The 19,345-nt window shown below is 48.6% G+C and overlaps 1 protein-coding gene across 1 annotated transcript in view; it reads left to right on the top strand.

Annotated features, from left to right (window-relative positions):
- tle2b (TLE family member 2, transcriptional corepressor b) overlaps positions 1-19,345 on the top strand; it is a 58,022-nt gene that overhangs the window by 21,486 nt on the left and 17,191 nt on the right. Inside the window, exons 4-7 of the mRNA XM_064330361.1 lie at positions 2,245-2,289; positions 13,748-13,810; positions 15,897-15,971; positions 16,721-16,915. Of these exons, the coding sequence (XP_064186431.1) occupies positions 2,245-2,289; positions 13,748-13,810; positions 15,897-15,971; positions 16,721-16,915 (378 nt within the window). The remainder of the gene's footprint in view (positions 1-2,244; positions 2,290-13,747; positions 13,811-15,896; positions 15,972-16,720; positions 16,916-19,345) is intronic.

Here is a 19,345-nt window from a genome sequence, read left to right as displayed (position 1 = left end):
TTACAATGTTCTTTGAGCTGGAAATATGACTGAAGCTTGATGAATTTAAGTCCACCTTTATTTACTTATGCCAGAAGGTGGGATGTGTTCAATCACAGTGGCATTTAGGGAAATATGTAGCAGGAGCTCAAGATGTGTAAGGAGCTTTTATTAACCAATTGACTACATTAGTCCATTCACCTTGATGCAGCAAGCTAGCAAGCTAATCACACCCCACTGGCCAATCTCATCCAGTACATTAACGCTGTATTTCTGTCACATTTCCGCCTCGGCCTGTGAAAGGAGGTTTATAGATCGTAATGTTCACATATAGCGCATCTTGGTTTGTTTAAGAGCTTACAGGAAGCTCTCACCATTCAAATCTGTTGGCGGCTGAAACCTTGTGGAACTCTCCGCTAGGCATGTTCTATCTCCTGATGGTGAGTCACTTGCCCACAGCCCACCGCTGCAGGGTACACACTGACAGGCAGAGGTGACAAAACACCAAGCCACAATAAGTAGCGCAAGGGATTATGAAGCAGTGGATTGTCTGTATAGTTATTCTTGTGAATAATTCTCAGGGAAAAATTATTGGGTGGAGGGGGGTGGTTGGGGGGGGGGGGTGGTGGTGGGGTGGGTGGGGTTCGGCAGTGGCGATTCATGAAAGCCAGTATGTATAGGTAGTGAACAAAACTTGGAATCGCCTCAGTAAGTCGGGGTCAACAAGATTACGGAAGGCCCGGGCTCATATGCGGCTCTTACATTAATTAAGCCAATAGACATCCCAGCATGCACTGGGCCATGTACAAAAAATGTGCCCGACGGACGTCATTGCTTATAATTGTGGGTATAATAGCTGCAGGAGGAGACCTCGTGGCTTTGAAATAGGTGGGGGGGGATTGTTTGGTGGGAGCTTCAGCGACCGAGACGACTCAATTTGCTGACGCTTCTCAAGCAGCGGAGCCCAACGACGACGAGATCAGCCGAGGGACACCGTGGGCGGAAGTGTGTAAATCAGGATTGTGACACCCATGCAGTTAATTCAAAGGGCAAAGCAAAAACGTGTGAGCGGTCCCACATCAGTTAGCTGCAAATTTTTGATAAGATTGTCCAGTGTAGTCAAAAATTCTGGTGTCCCAACAGTCTTTAGTGACTTTACGTAGTTTCCGTGTTTGTTCAGTGCCTGTATGAATAGTAAATGATAAATGGACTGCATTTACCAAATGTAAATGGACTGCTTTTATCCAAAGCGCTTTACAATTGATGCCTCTCATTCGCCAGAGCAGTTAGAGGTTAGGGGTTAGGTGTCTTGCTCAAGGACACTTCGACATGCCCAGGACGGGGTTTGAACCGGCAACCCTCCGACTGCCAGACAATCGGTCCTACCTCCTGAGCCATGTCGCCCATATTTTTTCACTTTTTTTTTTTTTCACTTTACTGGCATTTAGCAGAGGCTCATATCTAGAGCGATTTACACTCAAACTTTTTACATGGCATTTACATTGCATCCATTTATACAGCAGGATGTGTGTGGGTGTGTGGGTGTGTGTGTGTGGGTGTGTGTGTGTGTGTTTGTGTGCGTGTGTGTGTGGGTGTGTATTCCGGTATGTGTAGTTATTATTGTTGTTGAGTTCATTCCTCTAGAAATAATGGTTGTACCCATGTCCCAAATGTATGTACCTAATCCATACTAGAGAGAGAGAGAGAGAGAGAGAGAGAGAGAGAGAGAGAGAGAGAGAGAGAGAGAGAGAGAGAGAGAGAGAGAGAGAGAACCAGCGGTGTGCCCCATCACTCATTCTGCTGTACATCTACCTGCTGGGTCTCTGTCAATGTAAATGATATTCTCTCCTCTTGCGCGCGCACACACACACACACACACAGTCTCTCACCCACTCTCCTTCTCTCCCCCCATCCCTCTCTCTCTGTCCTCCCCCTTCCCAGCTTTGGATATAGGTTATTGGTTATTTACAAGTTTATGCATTGTTTATTTATATGTGTGCTCAGACCTATTAAACTACACAATACATGTTCAGCATTATATTAGAGTAAAGATGAGTATATTTTATTCCGACAGTATATGTAGGACACATGTCCCCATCCCCTGTCGACTCGATACGAGAGTTAACTCTGGAAAGTTTACACAAGTACTATAACTTGGCCAGATGTGAAATGAATACAAAGCAAAAATTTTGCGTACAATAATTGAACGTTTCTGTACAATATTTATCAGATTTTAATTAATTGTTTTATGTTTTTTCCCCCCAGTACTACGAGATGTCATATGGACTGAACATTGAAATGCACAAACAGGTAAGAGGCGCACTGTTTGTGTCTTTATTGTGTTTCGGAACGGGGTTGACGCCCCCTCGTCTTGCGTCGGAATGGAGTGGGACGGGCTGGAGTCCCGCTGCACCAGTGCTTGATCCCTACCGGCTTTTCCCCGCAGGAGTGGTGGGCTCTAACATACCCTCGCAGCGCGAGCTTGGATGCACAGTCACGCCTGTTAGTCGATTATTTATTTATTTTTTTGTCGGCTAATTCCCGGCCCCTTGGCACGCGACGCATCTTGGCTGCGTATCGCCGGGTTCTGTTTTACTTAACTGACTGACGCCTCCGCGCGAGGTGACTCTCTGTATTATTATTTTTTAAAACTGAGAGTCGGGACTTTTACCGCGGCGGCGGCGGCGAGGCTAGCACGGGCTGTTTAGCCGCTGTTTGGTGGTCCGAGCGGTATCGCTGCCGGTGCTAGCCCGCTCCGCGGAGAAGCAGAATCGGGCCGCAGCGGGTTCTGGCCCCGCGGAGAAAACGGGCCGGTAGCCAGAGAGAGCAGAACGGCACAGCAGGCTGTCAGCTCAGTCGCGGGAGAGGAGATGTCTGCGGGGGTCTGCTAGCTCCGATCCAACAGCTGGGCTGCGAGACAGTAGTGAAATGATAAATGGAGTCTGAGGTCTAGCGAGGTATAATTAATTATGAATAGATTTAACAGTAGCTGCTCTTATTTCCCTTTCTCATTTTTTAAAGCCGCGTGCCACTGCTTGTTTTATCGCGTCGAAGGCATCATATTTTCATTAATTAATTGAATCACTTCCGTAATATGCCTCCTTCTGAACTGTTCTCCCACTGGCGGTCAAGGGGTCTCACGGTTACAGTTCCTATTGACCTGAAGCAGCCATCAGTGTTATGAATACAATATTTCTCCAAACTGACATTAATATTACGTTCATAAATGGCTTTTCTACATTCCTCATGCTGTACAGAAGATAGCACGGCTGAATTTAATCATATGTGTGATTGGCGCACAGAATGCTGAATGTATGTGTTCCGGCGATATATTTCTCGGTAGACCCTTAAAGAAATGAAACGAAACAGCTGGCAATCAATCCTTCTTCATCATTTTCTCCATGAATCACATGATGCAGCTGGTGTGTGGCTCCTGCATACTTTGTGGATGGATGTGTATGTGTGTGTGTATGTGTAAATGTGCATGTCATTGTGTATGTGTGTGTGTGTGTGTGTGTGTGTATTTTGAGTGTGTAAATATGCATGTCCTTGTGTGTGTGTGTGTGTGTGGGTGGGTAAATATGTGTGTGTGTCTGTGTGTGCCTGTATGGATTTGTGGGGGTGTGTGTGTGTGTGTGTGGGTAAATACATGTGTGTGTCTGTGTGTGTAAATGTGTGTGTGCCTGTATGGATTTGTGCGTGTGTGTGTGTGTATCTGCTTTTTTCTGTGACCCAGCCACAGTGCACTTCCTGTCCAGTCTCATGCACCTTATTTGTGATTATTTTTCTGTTTTGAGTTTTTGGTAGAAATTGCAGTCTGAATCCCAAAGATCATCTCTGTGGTCAGCAGCCAGAGGTGGGGGGAAGTGTGGGGGGGTGGTGGTGGTGGGGGTAGGCTTTGATTTAATGCCTCTTCTTTTTCCACAAACTGATTGTGCCCGTAATAGGATTGGGTCTGTCCCCTCCTTCTCTCCACCTCCTCCCAGTCTGTAATCCTGGTTTGATCTCAGCGGTTTTAACGTCTTTTTTCACCGTTTATTTAAAGAGCTGGATTAGGATGTGGGTGCGTATGTGGGTCAAAATGGAGGAGGTGCTTGTGTGTGTGTGTGTAGGTGTGTGTGTGTGTGTGTGTATTCGCTGTGTGTGTGTGTTTGCGTGTGTGTATTTGTTGTCCATGTGTGTGTATGTTTGTGTATTTGCTGTTTATGTGAGTGTGTGTCTGTGAGTGTGTTTGTGTGTATTTGCTGTTTGTGTGAGTGTATGAGTGTGTGCGTGTGTATTTTCTGTTTGTCGGCGTGTGTGTGTGTTTGTGTGCGTGTGTGTGTATTTGTTGTTTGTGTGTGTGTGTGTGTCTGTTTGCGTGTGTGAGTGTGTGTGCGTGTGTGTTTGTGTATGTTTCTTCTGTCCTCTCCAGTCTGTAATCCTGGTTTGTTCTGTGTTTTGTCTTTTTTCACCGTTGTTTTAATGTTGCTGGATGTGGATGTGGGTGTGCGTATGTGTTGGTAATGGAGGAGGTGCTTGTGTGTGTGTGTGGTGTGTGTGTGTATGTGTGTGTGTGTATGTTTGCTGTTGTGTGGTGTGTTTTGCGTGTGTGTTTTGTGTGTGTGTGTGTATGTTTGTGTTTGCTGTTTTGGTGTGTTGTGTGTGTGTGTGTGTTTGTGTGTGTGTTTTGCTGTTTGTGTGTGTGTGTGTGTGTGTGTGTGTTTGTGTGTGTTTTGCTGTTTGTGTGGTGTCTGGAGGTGTGTGTGTATGTTTGTGTTTGTGTGTTGCGTGTTGTGTGCGTGTGTGTTTGTGTGTATTTTTGTGTGTGTGTGTGTGTGTGTTGTAGTTTTCTGTTTGTGTAGTGTGAGTGTGTTGTGTGATGTTAGTGTTGTGTGATGTGTGTGTGTAGTTGTGTTGTGTGCTGTTTGTGTGCGTGTGAGTGTGTGTGTGTGTTTGTGTTTGTGTGTGTTTGCTGTTTGTGTGCGTGTGAGTGTGTGTGTGTATGTTTGCTGTGTGTGTGTGCGTGAGTGTGTGCGTATGTGTTTGTGTTTGTGTATGTTTTCTGTTTGTGTGAGTGTGAGTGTGTGTGTGTGTATGTTTGCTGTTTGTGTGCGTGTGTGTGTGTGTGTGTTTGCTGTTTGTGTGCGTGTGTCTGTGTGAGTGTGTGTGTGTGTGTATGTTTGCTGTTTGTGTGCGTGTGTCTGTGTGAGTGTGAGTGTGTGTGTGTGTATGTTTGCTGTTTGTGTGCATGTGAGTGTGTGCGTATGTGTTTGTGTATGTTTGCTGTTTGTGTGCGTGTGTCTGTGTGCATGTGTGAGTGTGTGTGTGTATGTGTGTGTGTGTATGTTTGCTGTTTGTGTGCGTGTGTGTGTGTGTTTGCTGTTTGTGTGCGTGTGAGTGTGTGTGTGTGTTTGCTGTTTGTGTGCATGTGTGTGTGTTTGCTGTTTGTGTGCGTGTGAGTGTGTGTGTGTGTTTGCTGTTTGTGTGTGTGTGTGTGTGTGTGTTTGCTGTTTGTGTGCGTGTGTACATGCATGCGTTGTTATGGAGCTCATTTGTGCATAATGAGCCTGTAGCAGTGAGTGAGCTAACTCTTTTGGAATGGATAAGAGTGATTAAATCCTGGAGCTGGTCTTTTAGCATAATGGGTTTGTCATTCTTTCAAAAGGGTTCCGAGTTGCTGCAGATGCCACACAGTGTGTGAGTGTGCATGTGTGCGTGTGTGTGCGCATGTGTGGCCGTACGTGTGTGTGTGTGTGTGTGTGTGTGTTTGTTTGTGTATGGGTTTGTGTGTGTAGGTGTGAGTGGGTATGTGTGTGAATGCGCCGGTGTTGGTGTACATGCCTGTGTGTGTGTGTGTGTGTTTGTGTGGTACGTTCTTCGATACCCCTCTCCCCCTCCCCTCCCTGATTAAAATAGATAATGTGTGTATTTAGCGATGGAGTGGTATGGTTGCTGTGGTGACGGGCTGATTGACATGCTGTATGGTAGGAGATTCGCTGGGACAGAGGGTTTAGTACTGCAGTACAGCCTGTTTGGACAGGCTGGTTAGCTGCCAGCGATGTGAATATGCATTACAGAGTAATGGCTAACCGCATTGTATTGCTGTTTGGGACTAAAGGAGATATTGTTAAAAAATAACCTCAACTCTGAGACTATAGCAGGAGTTTGGCAACAGGACTTACAACTTTCACAGCTGCCTTGGAAAGGGTTTCTAATTGTGTGTGTGTGTGTGTGTGTGTGCATGTTTGTATGTTTGTGTGTGTGTGTGTGTGTGCACCTGTATGTTTGTGTGTGAACGCCAATCTGTGTACACCGATGTCTGTGTTTGGGAAGCGTACACACGTGTGCATGTGTGTTCGATGTGTACGTGCGCACTGATGTGTGTGCATGTGTGTGTGTGCGTCTCTGTGTACTGTATACATATGCGTCTGTCTGATGTGCTTTTGTAGTTCCCACGTTGAATCTTTTTTGTTTTGAATACGGACTGTCGCATGAGGTTATTTTGGACGTGTGTTTGTATTGTAGCGGATGTAGGTGTGTGGGCGCATGGGTGGGTGTGAGCAACATGAGCTGTGCATCTCGCCATGCCCCGGAATATGTGTGCGTGCATGTGTGTGCGTGTGTGTGTGTGTGTGTGTGTGTCCTTGTGCGTCTGTGTGCGCGCATTTGTTTGTGTCTTTTCCCCTACCCTCTTTCTCTCTCTCTCTCTCTCCATATTTCTCTTCCTCCTCTTTCCAAAATAGAGGGGCCATCAATCAGGGGGAGGCGGGGCCACTGGGCACGGCTCCAGGGAACAGCAGTTGGCACACTGCCCAGAGGGGGACGGGGGGGAGGAGAGATGGGGAGAGAGTGAGAAAGAGAGAGGGGAGGAGGGAAGAGGAGAGAGGAGAAAGAGAGAGAGAGGGGGAGACAGAGAGAGAGAACAAGAGAGGGAGGGAGGGAGGGAGGGAGGGAGGGAGAGTGGGTGAAAGAGAAGGAGCGAGAGAATAAAAGGAGGAGCAGTAGAGGAGGGGGGTGGAATCAGCTCCTTTATTGAACACCCCTGTGCATGAGACCACAATCACTGAGTGATTAGTGCCTCAACGGCTGCAAATATTTGCCTTTAAATGTTTGCGGAGGAGAGGAGCAGCTCCATTAGCCTGGCGGGGGGAAGGTGATGAGCATTAGCCAGCGCTGAGGGGGCTCTCTGTTGCTAGCAGGGGGAGGAGAAAGGAGAGAGAGAGAGGGAGAGGAGGGAGAGGAGAGGGGGGGGGAGAAAGTGAGAGAGTGTGAGAGAGACGGTGACAGACAGAGAGTGAGTGAATAAGAGAGAGAGAGAGGGAGAGAGAGGGGGGAGAGGAAGAGAGAATGTGAGAGAGAGAGTGAGTGAGAGAGAGAGTGAGAGCGAGAAAGAGAGAAGAGGAGGAGAGAGAGAGAGCGAGAAAATGAGAGGGAGAGTGAGGGAGAAGGAGAGAGAGTATGAGAGACAGACAGAGTGAGTAAGAGAGAGAGAGAAGGAGGGAGAGAGAGTGAGTGAGTGAGAAAGAGAGGAAGAGGAGAGAGAGAGGGGGGAGAGAGAGAGAGAAAGAGAGAGAGGAGAGAATAGAGCTGGCTCTCTCTGTAAACCTGTCTTTCTTAGAAACAGCCCCCAGGAGCGAGGGAGTGGCATTCTAAAACACTCCCAGCCCCCCCTTACCTGCCTCCTGCTCTCCACAGTTTCATTTTGCGTCGGGAAAAGCCTGTTCGCGCTGCTGGGCCTGCTGTGCTCTTCCATGAATCGCCAAAGTCATTCGTGCTTCTGAGAAGTGAACTAAAATCATATTCTGTGTTGTTTTATTTCTGTGACGTTGTAGAAATCGACAGGACAACGCAGACTTGCACTGGGCCGGTTCTGCCTCAGACAGGTGTATTTTAAATGCCTTCATTTTCTTAGATGGGTTGTGAAATCTCCCTTAGCCTTATTCATAGTGTAATTTCTCTGTCCGTTTGTGCTTGTCTGTGTGTGTGTATGTGTGTGTGTGTGTGCGCGTGCGTGTGTGCGTGCATGTGTGTGTGTGTGTGTCTGTGTGTGTGTGTGTACACGCACGCTGTGTGTGTGTCTGTGTGTGTGTGTGCACATGTGGAGGCTACTTCCTGTGATTGTAGTTCGAAAAAATAACAAAAAAAATAGTTTAAAGAAAAGAGTACATTAATCATCACGTGAGTAGGGATGAGGCTGAAATATGGAGCGTGCAGAGATATTGCGCTGTATGTTATTCGCGCGGGATAGCGACTTGTCCAGCCTCAGTGCTGTGGCGGACTGCTATTTCCTGGGACGCCATTGGACGCTGTGTCTTCCTTACCCTTGACCCCTTGCATCCTCATTTCGGGAGTCATTTGTGACGGTCCCCGTACGCTTCTTAAAATATATTCCTGTTACATTCAGATTGTGTTCTAATCTCCTCCCCCTGCTTCACGTAGACTCATGCAGCCAGTGCTCTCTTGGTACCCTCCATTCCTTCGTCTCTGCCTTGGCTCTGGATCCCAAGCCTGTTTCTGGTCAACGTCTGTCCTGAGCTTCCTTTTTGGGGCTCCACACCAGTCATATTGTATTGTTTCATTTTCTCAACGCCAGGGTGGCAGTGTAGTATAATGGGTAAGGAGCTGGTCTTGTAACCTAAAGGTCGCAGATTCGATTCCCGGGTAAGGACACTGCCGTTGTACCCTGGAGCAAGGTGCTTAACCTGCATTGCTCCAGTACATATCCAAGCCGTATAAATGGATGCGATGTAAATGCTATGCAAAAGAGCGTCTGCTAAACGCCTGTAATGTAATGCTACGGAAGGCATCTGTCTGCATGCTTCATCAATCCGTTTGTTCTGAATTGGGATTAGCAGCGCTGGTCGTGCGTGTGAAATATTTCTGCGGGTTAGTTAGTTGATTTCAGGACCGGGGGGACTGTGGGGCGAGTGTGTTTGGGACGTTGCTGGTCCCCTTGGGTTTGCAGTTTTTCGATTTGAGACGCATGCAGAATTCTAAAGCTAATAAAAAAATCTTTGTGATCAGTAGATGCCGGTCCAGTCCCGCGTTCACACGCATTGTTTGACGGCTGTCCTTTGAGCGTTTTTTTTTTTCGCGGCAGTACGCGCCCCGTCTCTTTTCCTGCGCACGCTCCTCCTCATTTCGCCCCGTCCTGCCGCTCGAGCGAGTTCCACGCTCACACGCTCCCACACGGAGAGGCGAGATATTTCGGTGTGCGGGCCGTGTCCTAATTGGCGTATTTATTTCGCGCAGTGCTCTGTTAATGGCGTGGATACCGCTCTGCTCTTCGGATGCGGTGGTCTCGTCGTCTGCTGCCCAAGCTATCAGGGGCAGCTGGACTAGGGTCCCTGAAGGATATTGCCCTGTAAAATACTTGCTCCTTTTCCCACATAACAAGTGTTTTTAGCTGCCCGCCCCCCCTAAGCTGTGGGCCTCTAGAATCTTCACCACCTTTCGCCCCCACTAGCGATGACCCTGCATGCTGTACATGTCTGATACACAGATTTTTCAGTCCTGGGGCAGTTCTGTTCATGATTTGGTGTAATGTAAAGTTGTGCTCTGGATAAACAGGCTCGTGTTGTTATTTGGGGGGGGGGGGGGTCTCGTCCGGCTCGTGTCCCGTGGGTCGTACGCGCAGCGTAGGGAGGCCGTACCTCGTGCGGTAAGCGAACCGCTCTGCTCGGCGCGGCGAAGCCGTCGCTGTGAGCGTCGATCGGCGCGGGACGGCGATCGAAATCGCGGGACGGTCTGTCCCCGGCGCGGTCGCTGGAGTACATCCGTTTAATTACGCCGCGCCTCTCGCGAAGCCCGCCTGCCGAAACCGCTCTGACCACGGTCCTCCCCCCACCCCCCGTATCGAACGCGATCAAACGGTCTCCGGAATAAACGAAGCGCGCCCGAGTCTTTCCTGTCTTTCTTTCTCGTGAAATTATTTTTTATTCGCTGTCGCCGTGTTTGGTTATAAACGCGGTCTGCCGAGCGGCGGGTTGGAAGGGGACCCGTTTATTTTGGTACCCATTGTCCTTCGCTAAAGAACGGCCCAGTTGTGGCATCGCTGCACAGGACTGTATGGAGCACCGGCACACCTCACCCCCCCCCCCCAGACTGCTGCTGTTTTCTGACAGCACTCCGCTCAAGGTGAAATATGCACTCGTGTATTTGGGGATGTATGTACGTCCCATATGCTGGAGGAGCAAGCCTCGTCTTTGGGTTAGGTTAATTTACACACGGCTATCTTTCACTTCCCCCTTCTCTGCTCTCTCTCTCTCTCTCTCTCCCTCTCCCTCACTTTTTGCTTTACTCTCCCTGTCTCTCTTTCTTTCTGTCTGCTTTTCTCTCCCTCTGCTCCTCTCTCCCGCTCTGCTCCTCTCCCTCACTCACTGATTTTCTCTCTCCTCCTTTCTCTCTGCCCTCCTCTCTCTCTCTTTCTCTCCATCTTTCCCCCTCTCTCTTTCTCTCTGCCCCCCTCTCGCTCTCTCTCTGTCACAGCTAAACGTGTGTATGTGTGATATGTGTATTTTGCTACTTGTCCGTGGTTGCTGTTTCCCCTTCATTGGCTCACTCGTTTCGTATCTTTAGCTCAGTCACCACCATCTCTGTCCTCCATGTATCTGATTGTCTCGGCGCTCTCTCACATGTGACCCTCTCTCTCTGGTCTGTCGCCTTCTGATCTCTTACTGAGTACTTTAAAGATGCATTTGTAAAGTAAGTCCCCCCACCTCCCCCTGCAGTCAAGAGCACATCCGTTTTGGGGAATTTAATGGAGAAATATGCATTACATCACGTTACATTGGGTGGCAGTGCAGTATAATCGGTAAGGAGCTGGTCCTGTAACCTGAAGGTCACAGGTTTGATTCCCAAATAGCACACTGCCGCTGTAACCCCTGAGCGAGTTACTTAACCTGCATCGCTTCAGTATATTGCTACATATATTGCTGCATTACTTCACTCTAGTGTGTTTTTCTGCACCTCTGCACTTTGAACTGATGCACTTGTTGTACGTCGCTCTGGATAAGAGCGTCTGCTAAATGCCTGTAACGTAACGTAATGTAATGTAATATATATCCAGCTGTATAAATGTATGCAGTGTAAATGCTGTGTAAAAGTCGTGTAAGTTGCTCCAGATAAGAACGCCTGCTAAATGCCTGTAACGTAACTTGTAATGGAGAAATATATGGTGGGCGTAGTAATTCCTGCGTAGAGTGTCTCTTTGTTGGGAGACCCCCCCCCCACCCCCCACCCCCCAAAGAAAATGGTGTGTTTCTGATTCTCTCAGGTTTGACACTGACCCTTATCCCCATTCCAGAGGCAAACAGATGTGTTGCAAAGCTGTGTTTTTATGTGAACGCATTCCTACAATGCTTGTTTTATTATTCATTAGATTTTTTATTTATTTTTTTTTTGGTTGGGAGTCCAGCAGTGTTCTTTTTGTTATACAGACACATGCCATTGTGTACTTTCCCTCTTGGAAAGCAGTTAAACTGCTAAGATGAGATGTTAGGGATTTGCAAAGGAAAACCTTGGAAATGTGTTTTGTATAATTGGACACGATGCTGAGGGGGGCGGTGTTGGGTTAGTCTTTAGTTCGTTAACACTTCAGACACCAGACGACAGTTCCTGCGGCACGCTTAGTGTTTTTTTTTCTTCCCCAACCAGTATTTGAAACGAATCCGTTTGTCGTATGGTTTTATGTTGTGGTTTGGTGACATTTTTGCGTAGAAAATTCTCAGGGTTCTGCCTGGGTCTCACCGGCGTACGAAATGTTTCAGATGCGTGTTTGGGCCAGTCCTGGTTGGGAGGGTGGGGTGGGGGGGTGTGGGGGGGGGTGTATATCATCAGGTGTGCTCTCTGCTCGGAGAAGGCAGGTCCGCACAGGAGGAGACTGTTTCCATCCAAAAAAACAGTTTTTTTTTTCCAATGTGAAATGAATTTCCGAAGAAGTCGGCAAAACAAAATGCAAATTAGTGTGTGTTCCCCTGAAGTGCTGCCATGGGAATATTCTGAAGGGGGGCGCAACAAAATTATGTCGTCAGAAGATTGCCAGCCAATCACACGCCCTCATTTTTTGGGCTGTCTGGTGCGGAAGCACGTGACTAAGGTCCCTGTCGCATCATCATTTATTTAAAAATAAATCTTTATCGATACGCTAAGTTCCCCACCTTGGCCGAGCGCAAAAACCGTTTTTTGCTACATTTCGTCATTTTTTTGAAATTCAAAATTTGCATAAAAGCTGTTGGGTGGAAACCTGTTTGCTTTGATTTCTTTGCCATTTTTCTCCCATTTTCTCCCCAATTTAGTCGTTATACCAATTCCCCGCGTGTATCACAGTCCTGGTCGATGCGCTATCCTCTGTCGGTCTGGGGAGGGTGTAGACTACCATATGCCTCCTCCGATACGTGTGGATTCGCCAGCTGCTTCTTTTCACCTGACAGCGAGGAGTTTCACTGGGAGAGCGTAACGCGTGCGGAGGTTCACGCCATCTCCCCCTCCCTGCTGAAGAGGCGCCCCAACCAACCAGTAGGAGTCGCTAATGCAATGATCAGGACTCATACCCTCACCGGCTTCCCACCCGCGAACACTGCCAACTGTGTTCGTAGGAATGTCTGACCAAGCCAGAAGTACCGCTGCCGGGGATTGAACCCGGGTCTCTGCGGTGGTAGGCGAGTGCTTATACCTCTACACTACCCAGAAGGCCCCGTTTGCTTTGTTTTTAAGTGAAGCAGCGTGTGGGTGTGTACGCCAGGAGCAGCGTTGTACAGTGCTCCCGTTTTAGGAGCTATTTGCTCCTGAAAAATCGATGTCTGCCAACTGAAAAAATAATTTAGGAGCACATCTGCTAATTGGGGGTGCATTAGTGTGCTCCTAAATGTTCAGCTTGGGAGCAACGTGAGCTCCTTGGGGGGGGGAAAAATGTTGGCATAGAGCCCTGAGGAGCTGACAGAGGCTGAAGCGTGTTCGCACACAAAGAGCGTTTTCTGCAGATGCGAGAGAGAGAGAGAGAGGGAGAGAGCGTGTGGAGGAGTGTATTTAGGGACAGAAGAGGAAGGAGAGTGAAAGAGCGAGAGCGAGCCTGAAAGGAACAGAGAGAGAGAGAGAGATAAAAGCAGACGTGCATTTTACTGCAGTCTGTCGGTCTGCGTCGGCAGGCCCTGTGTGAGCGCTCTGAGCTGGGTCCGAGGAGCGGGTCCTCTGGAGGACATTTTGGCAGTTGGAGCCGCGTGAAAGCCTCCCGCTCAAAATGTCTTCTCCTGTCTTTGTGCGGAGCGCCCGTCCGCGGAAGCCCGAAGCCTGCTGATTACAGCGTCGCGTCGAAGGGCCGCCTCGCCCTGAACCGATTCGCCCCGAACGAGCGTCCTTCGCCTGCGAGGAGAGCCGCGTGATTGGCCTGGCTGCGCAGCTGGCCGCGAGGAAAGCCATGTGATTGGCCTGGCTGTGCAGCTGGCCGCGAGGAAAGCCGTGTGATTGGCCTGGCTGTGAGCTGGCGGAGAAAGCCGCGTATTGGCCTGGCTGGCAGCTGGCCACGAGGAAAGCCGCGTGATTGGCCTGGCTGTGCAGCTGGCCACGAGGAAAGCCGTGTGATTGGCCTGGCTGTGCAGCTGGCCGCGAGGAAAGCCGTGTGATTGGCCTGGCTGTGCAGCTGGCCGCGAGGAAAGCCGTGTGATTGGCCTGGCTGTGCAGCTGGCCGCTGAAAGCCGTTCGATTGGCCTGCTGCCACATGTGGTGAGAACCACACGTTGGCCGGTCATGGACGTCTGACGCCGCGTACGTGTCATGTGATCTCTTGCAGGCGGAGATTGTGAAGAGGCTCAGTGCGATCTGTGCTCAGATCATCCCCTTTCTCTCTCAGGAGGTAGGTGGTGACGTCACCTAACCACACCCACCAGAGCCGGTGTTCCCAAAACTTCTCCAGGCGCGACTCGCTCAAAGAGCAAAAAAACATAAATAAATAAAATTTCCTGTGGTCCCCACCCCTAATTAAAACATATATTTTAGGATATGGAACTGAAATGTTGAATAATATATGTCAGAAAATGCCACATGCAATTTAACAACTGCAGTGTTCAACTGGACCAATGGGCATGTCTTGGGAAAGTGTTATAATATGCAGCTAAAAATAAATATATTTATATATTTTGTCACCTGTGATGCAATTTCACAACCCACCTGAACCACCGCCACGCGCCAGCAGGTAGGAAACCACTGGACCCAAAGCCACGATGCCTACTGCCTTTAATCCGTTCTGCCGCAGATACGCTGTGCCACACATTTTAACTACGGGGGAGAAAGGGAACGGTTAGATTTGAGTTCGCCGAGGCACAGCTCTTTATCACCAGCACGTTCCTCAGAGCCACAAACAAAAAAAAAAGGAGAGGTGTAAAGCAATCCAATTATGCCACACGTTTCACAAAACGAGGTAATCATCAAAATGAGCTTCAGTTAAAGAACAAAAACACACACACACACACACTCACACACACACACACACACACACACACACACACACACACATACAAAATGGGCCTTTCCAGTTTCCTAATATTAGATTTGGGCTCCGGTGATAGGTCGTTAGTGCTGTGAGGAGTTCTCTCATAGGGTGCTGATAATGACTGTTGATGGGCTCCTCTGGTCGGGCCCGGTCCCTGTTAAAACTGACAGTAAAGGCCCATGGTTGCCCGGTTCCCTAGTGAGGTTGTCCGGCAGAATGTGAGAGGTGAATGGAGTAGAGTGTGCTGTAGCTTCCCTGGGCCAGGGGGGGCTAATTAAGGCTAGCAGTTGATACGGTCAGGTTTGTCAATGCTGCGTTCAGTCTGGCTTGTTATGTTGAATGGGTGTGATCTGTGCTTTGGCCTGATTAGTGTTGCCTGCGCGTGTGTGTGTGCGTGTGTGTGTTTGCGTGTGTATGAGAGTGTGTGTGTGTGTCTCTGTCTGCGTCTCTGTGTGTCTGTGCTTTTTTGTTTGTGCATGTGTGTGTATTTGTGTGTGTCACTGTGTGTTTTTGTGGCAATATACAGTATGTGCGTATGTGTGTTGTTTGTGTTTCGCTGTGTGACTATGTTTGTCTGCGTGTGTGTGTGTGCGTGCGTGTGTGTATACGCGTTGTGTGTGTGTTTAGGCTGTGGTAATTGTGTGTTGTGTGGGTGTGTTGTGTGTGTGTGTGTGTGCGTGTTTGTGTGTGTGTATACGCATTGTGTGTGTGTTTAGGCTGTGCTAACTGTGTGTGTTGTGTGTGTGTGTGTGTGTGTGTTTAGGTTGTGCTAACTGTGTGTGTTGTGTGTGTGTGTGTGTGTGTGTGTGTGTATGCGCATGCGTGTGTGTATATGCGTTGTGCGCGTGTTTAGGCTGTGCTAATTGTGTGTGTGTGTGTATGCGCATGCGTGTGTGTATATGCGTTGTGTGTGTGTTTAGGTGGTGCTAACTGTGTGTGTTGTGTGTGTGTGTGTATGCGTGTGTGTATATGCGTTGTGTGTGTGTGTGTGTGTGTGTTTGTGTGTGTGTGAGAGTGTGTGTGTGTGTGTGTGTCTCTGTCTGCGTCTCTGTGTGTCTGCTTTTTTGTTTGTGCATGTGTGTGTATTTGTGTGTGTCACTGTGTGTTTTTGTGGCAATATGCAGTATGTGCATATGTGTGTTGTTTGTGTGTCGCTGTGTGACTATGTTTGTCTGCGTGTGTGTGTGTGTGTGCGCGTGCGTGTGTGTATACGCGTTGTGTGTGTGTTTAGGCTGTGGTAATTGTGTGTGTTGTGTGTGTGTGTGCGTGTGTGTGTGTGTATACGCGTTGTGTGTGTGTTTAGGCTGTACTAACTGTGTGTGTTGTGTGTGTCTGTGTGTGTGTTTAGGTTGTGCTAACTGTGTGTGTGTGTGTGTGTGTGCGCATGCGTGTGTGTATATGCGTTGTGTGTGTGTTTAGGTTGTGCTAACTGTGTGTGTTGTCTCCGCAGCACCAGCAGCAGGTGGTGCAGGCGGTGGAGAGAGCCAAGCAGGTGACCATGGCCGAGCTCAACGCCATCATTGGGGTGAGTGGCGTCTGGGTGCCAGAACACAGTCAGAGCACAGGGTCTGTGGAATCAGACACCCCACCCCACAGCACAGCACAACACAGCTTAGCCCAGCACAGCTCAGCACTGCACAGGCCAGCACTGCACAGCTTAGCCCAGCACAGCCCCTTTCGTTTACCTGTGCACAGAATGGCACCAGCACTCTGCTGAAAGCTGCGCGGTTGAATAGACTGCGCAGCTGACGCAGTTTACACAGATTGTTAAGGTGCCTAGGAGAGCACAGGTGCAGCTCCCTATCGCACCCACTGGTGTGCTGCAGCTGTGGTACAGAACTGTTGAAACAGAGTTAATAGTTTTATATTTGATACATAAGAAAATTTGTCTGTTTTTATCTGTCTAAACCTCTTTTTCTCTCTCTCTTTCTCGTTCTGACTCACTCACACACACACACACACACATACACACACATCTCCCCTTTTCTCTCTCTTCTCCCTCCCTCACTTTTCCTCCCATTCTCTCTCCCTCTCTTTCCTTCACCCCTTCCCTCTCTCTCTCACTCCCACCTTCTATCTCTCCCTCCCTCTCCCCATTCTCTCTCTCTCTCTTTTCCTCCTTCCCTCCCTCCTCCCTCCCTCCCTCCCTATCTGCCTCAATTTCTTTCTCTCTCTCCCCCATGCCCCCCTCTCTCTCTCCTTCCCTATCTCCCTCTCTTTCCTACTCTCTCTCCCTCTCTCTCTCTCCCTCTCCCCCCGCTCCGTGTGGTACAGCAGCAGCAGCTCCAGCACCTGTCCCATCACACCCCCGGTATTCCGCTGACCCCTCACCCCTCCGGCCTGGCCCTGGGGGCGGGGTCGGGGCTGCTGGCGCTCACCGGGGCCCTGGGGGTCTCCGCCCACCTCGCCGGCAAGGACGAGCGCAATCACCTGGACTCCGAGCACCTGAGAGGTGAGGGCGCGGAGGCTGTCGTTAGCGGCCGGAACACAGTCAGTGCTAACGTAGCATCGGCTGAAAACAGTAACGTTAACAACACAATCAGTGCTAACATAGCGACCGCCAAAGATAGTACCGGTAACAAGACAATCAGTGCTAACGTAGCATCGGACGAGAACAGTAACGTTAACAAGACAATTAGCGCTAACATAGCTTCAGTTAAGGAAGGCAACATTAACAACACAATCAGTGCTAATGTAGCATCAGACAAAAACAATAATGTTTACAACACAATCAGTGCTAACGTAGCATTGGACGAGAACAGTACTATTAACAACATAATCAGTTCTAATGTAGCATCAGACAAAAACAATAATGTTAGCAGCACAATCTGTGCTAACGTAGCTTTGGCTGAGGAAGGTAACATTAACAACACAATCAGTCCTAGCGTAGCATCGGCTGAAAACAGTAACATTAACAACACAATCAGTGCTAGCGTAGCATCGGCCAAAAACAATAACATTAACAACACAATCAGTGCTAACGTAGCATCGACCAAAAACAGTAACGTTAACAACAAAATCAGTGCTAACTAGCATTGGACAAAAACAGTAACGTTAACAATACAATCAGTGCAAATGTAGCAACAGACAAAAACAGTAAAGTTAACAACACCATCAGTGCAAATGTAGCAACAGACAAGAACAGTAACGTTAACAACACCATCAGTGCTAACATAGCATCGAACAAAAACAGTAACGTTAACAATACAATCAGTGCTAACGTAGCATCAGACAAAAACAGTAACGTTAACAACACAATCAGTGCTAACGTAGCTTCCTCTGGAGATGGCAACGTTGACTCTTGTCTTGTGTTACTTTCTTGGCGGTGTTTGAGTGAAACCTCTTTGGCTCGTGATGCATTCGGATATTGCTTCACTCCTGTAAGAGACAAAAGGACATTTCTCATAAGTCATAAAGAGAAGATGTAACAAATGAGTGAGTAACAGAGCAAGTGAGCAAGTGAGTGATCAATTGTGTGAGCGAGTGAATGATTGATTGAACAAGGGAGTGAGTGAATGAGGGCGTAAGAGTGAGTGAGTGAGTGAGTAAGAGAGGACTTGTAGACTGGGCAGATTAGTAACAGAAGATGCAATTGTCTTATTTTTATTTCTCAAGGACAGGATTTTTTTGGTTGACCTTGGTTTGTTGTATGACTGCTGTTATTATTATCTGTATTGCCCACGCCAGCCCACCCTCTGTCCCAGAGGAGCATTTCACCTGTGGTGGTTTCTCTGTGTGTGTGTGTGTGTGTGTGTGTGTGTGTCTGTCTGTGTTGTGTGTGTGCTGTGTGTGTGTGTGTGTTGTGTTGTTGTGTGTCTGAATGTGTGTGTCTGTGTTGTGTGTGTGTTTGTGTGCGTGTGTGTCTGTCTGTGTTTGTGTGTGTGCCTGTGTGTTGAATGTTTGGTGTGTGTTTTGAATGTGTTGTGTGCGTGTGTGTCTGTCTGTGTTTGTGTGTGTGCCTGTGTGTGTGTGTGTTTTTGTATGTGTGTCTGAATGTGTGTGTGCGTGTGTTTGTGTGCATGTGTGTGCATTTATGTTTGTGTGCATGTTTGTGTATGTGTGGATGTTTGTGTTTGTGTGTGTGTGTGAATGTGCATGCGTGTCTGAATGTGTGTGCGTGTGTGTCTGAATGTGTGTGCGTGTGTGTGTGTGTGTGTTTGTGTGCCTGCACGTGTGCATGCGTGAGCATCTGTGGCCCTGCTTCTCCCCTGCTTACCCTAAGCAGAGCCAAAATGGCACTTTTGGGCGGGAGAGGGGCTTTTTCTGGCTGCGTTCTCCTGCGGAGATGAGAGCAGAAGGATAGTGGATTTTAATTGGGCCGTAATGCACGCGCTCAGATAGGCGCTCTGGGTAATTTACGGCGGCGAGGCGTTCGGTTCTTCGGTCATTTTGGCCGGCGTCGAGGATTCCGCCGTTGCCGTGGCGCCGATGGCGGCCCTGGGCTGGAGCGTTTTTTAGAAAAAAAAAAAAAAAAAAAACTGTCGCAGATGCTGAGCAGCTGCACTCTCTCTCTCACTCCCACCCTCACTCACTCACAACAGGGCCCTGAGAGGGGTGGGGGGGGCAGGGGGGAGAAGAACAGAGCAGGAGAGCAAAGAAGGAAGTACAGAGATACACTGAGAGACGGAGGGAGGCAATATGAAGAGGCTCTTTCATCTTCGTTGTATTAATAAAACAAGGATATATAGCGCTTATGGACTAAAGGAGTCAACAGTATTCACCCCTGCCCTCGCCCCGCCCCCCCCCCCATTCATTTTCCTTCCTGTGTACTACACACGAGCCCTCGTACTAATATACACGTCTTTGTCTCCTTTGAAACCACTTTTGTTATTTGTTTTTTTTTTTTTAACTTTTATTCAGAGCAAAACCAAAAAGAGAGAGAGAGCTAGAGATACATAT

This window comes from Anguilla rostrata, chromosome 4 (genome assembly GCF_018555375.3).
Source record: "Anguilla rostrata isolate EN2019 chromosome 4, ASM1855537v3, whole genome shotgun sequence".
NCBI classification, from domain to species: Eukaryota; Metazoa; Chordata; class Actinopteri; order Anguilliformes; family Anguillidae; genus Anguilla; species Anguilla rostrata.
This window is presented reverse-complemented; position numbering and strand designations above follow the sequence as displayed.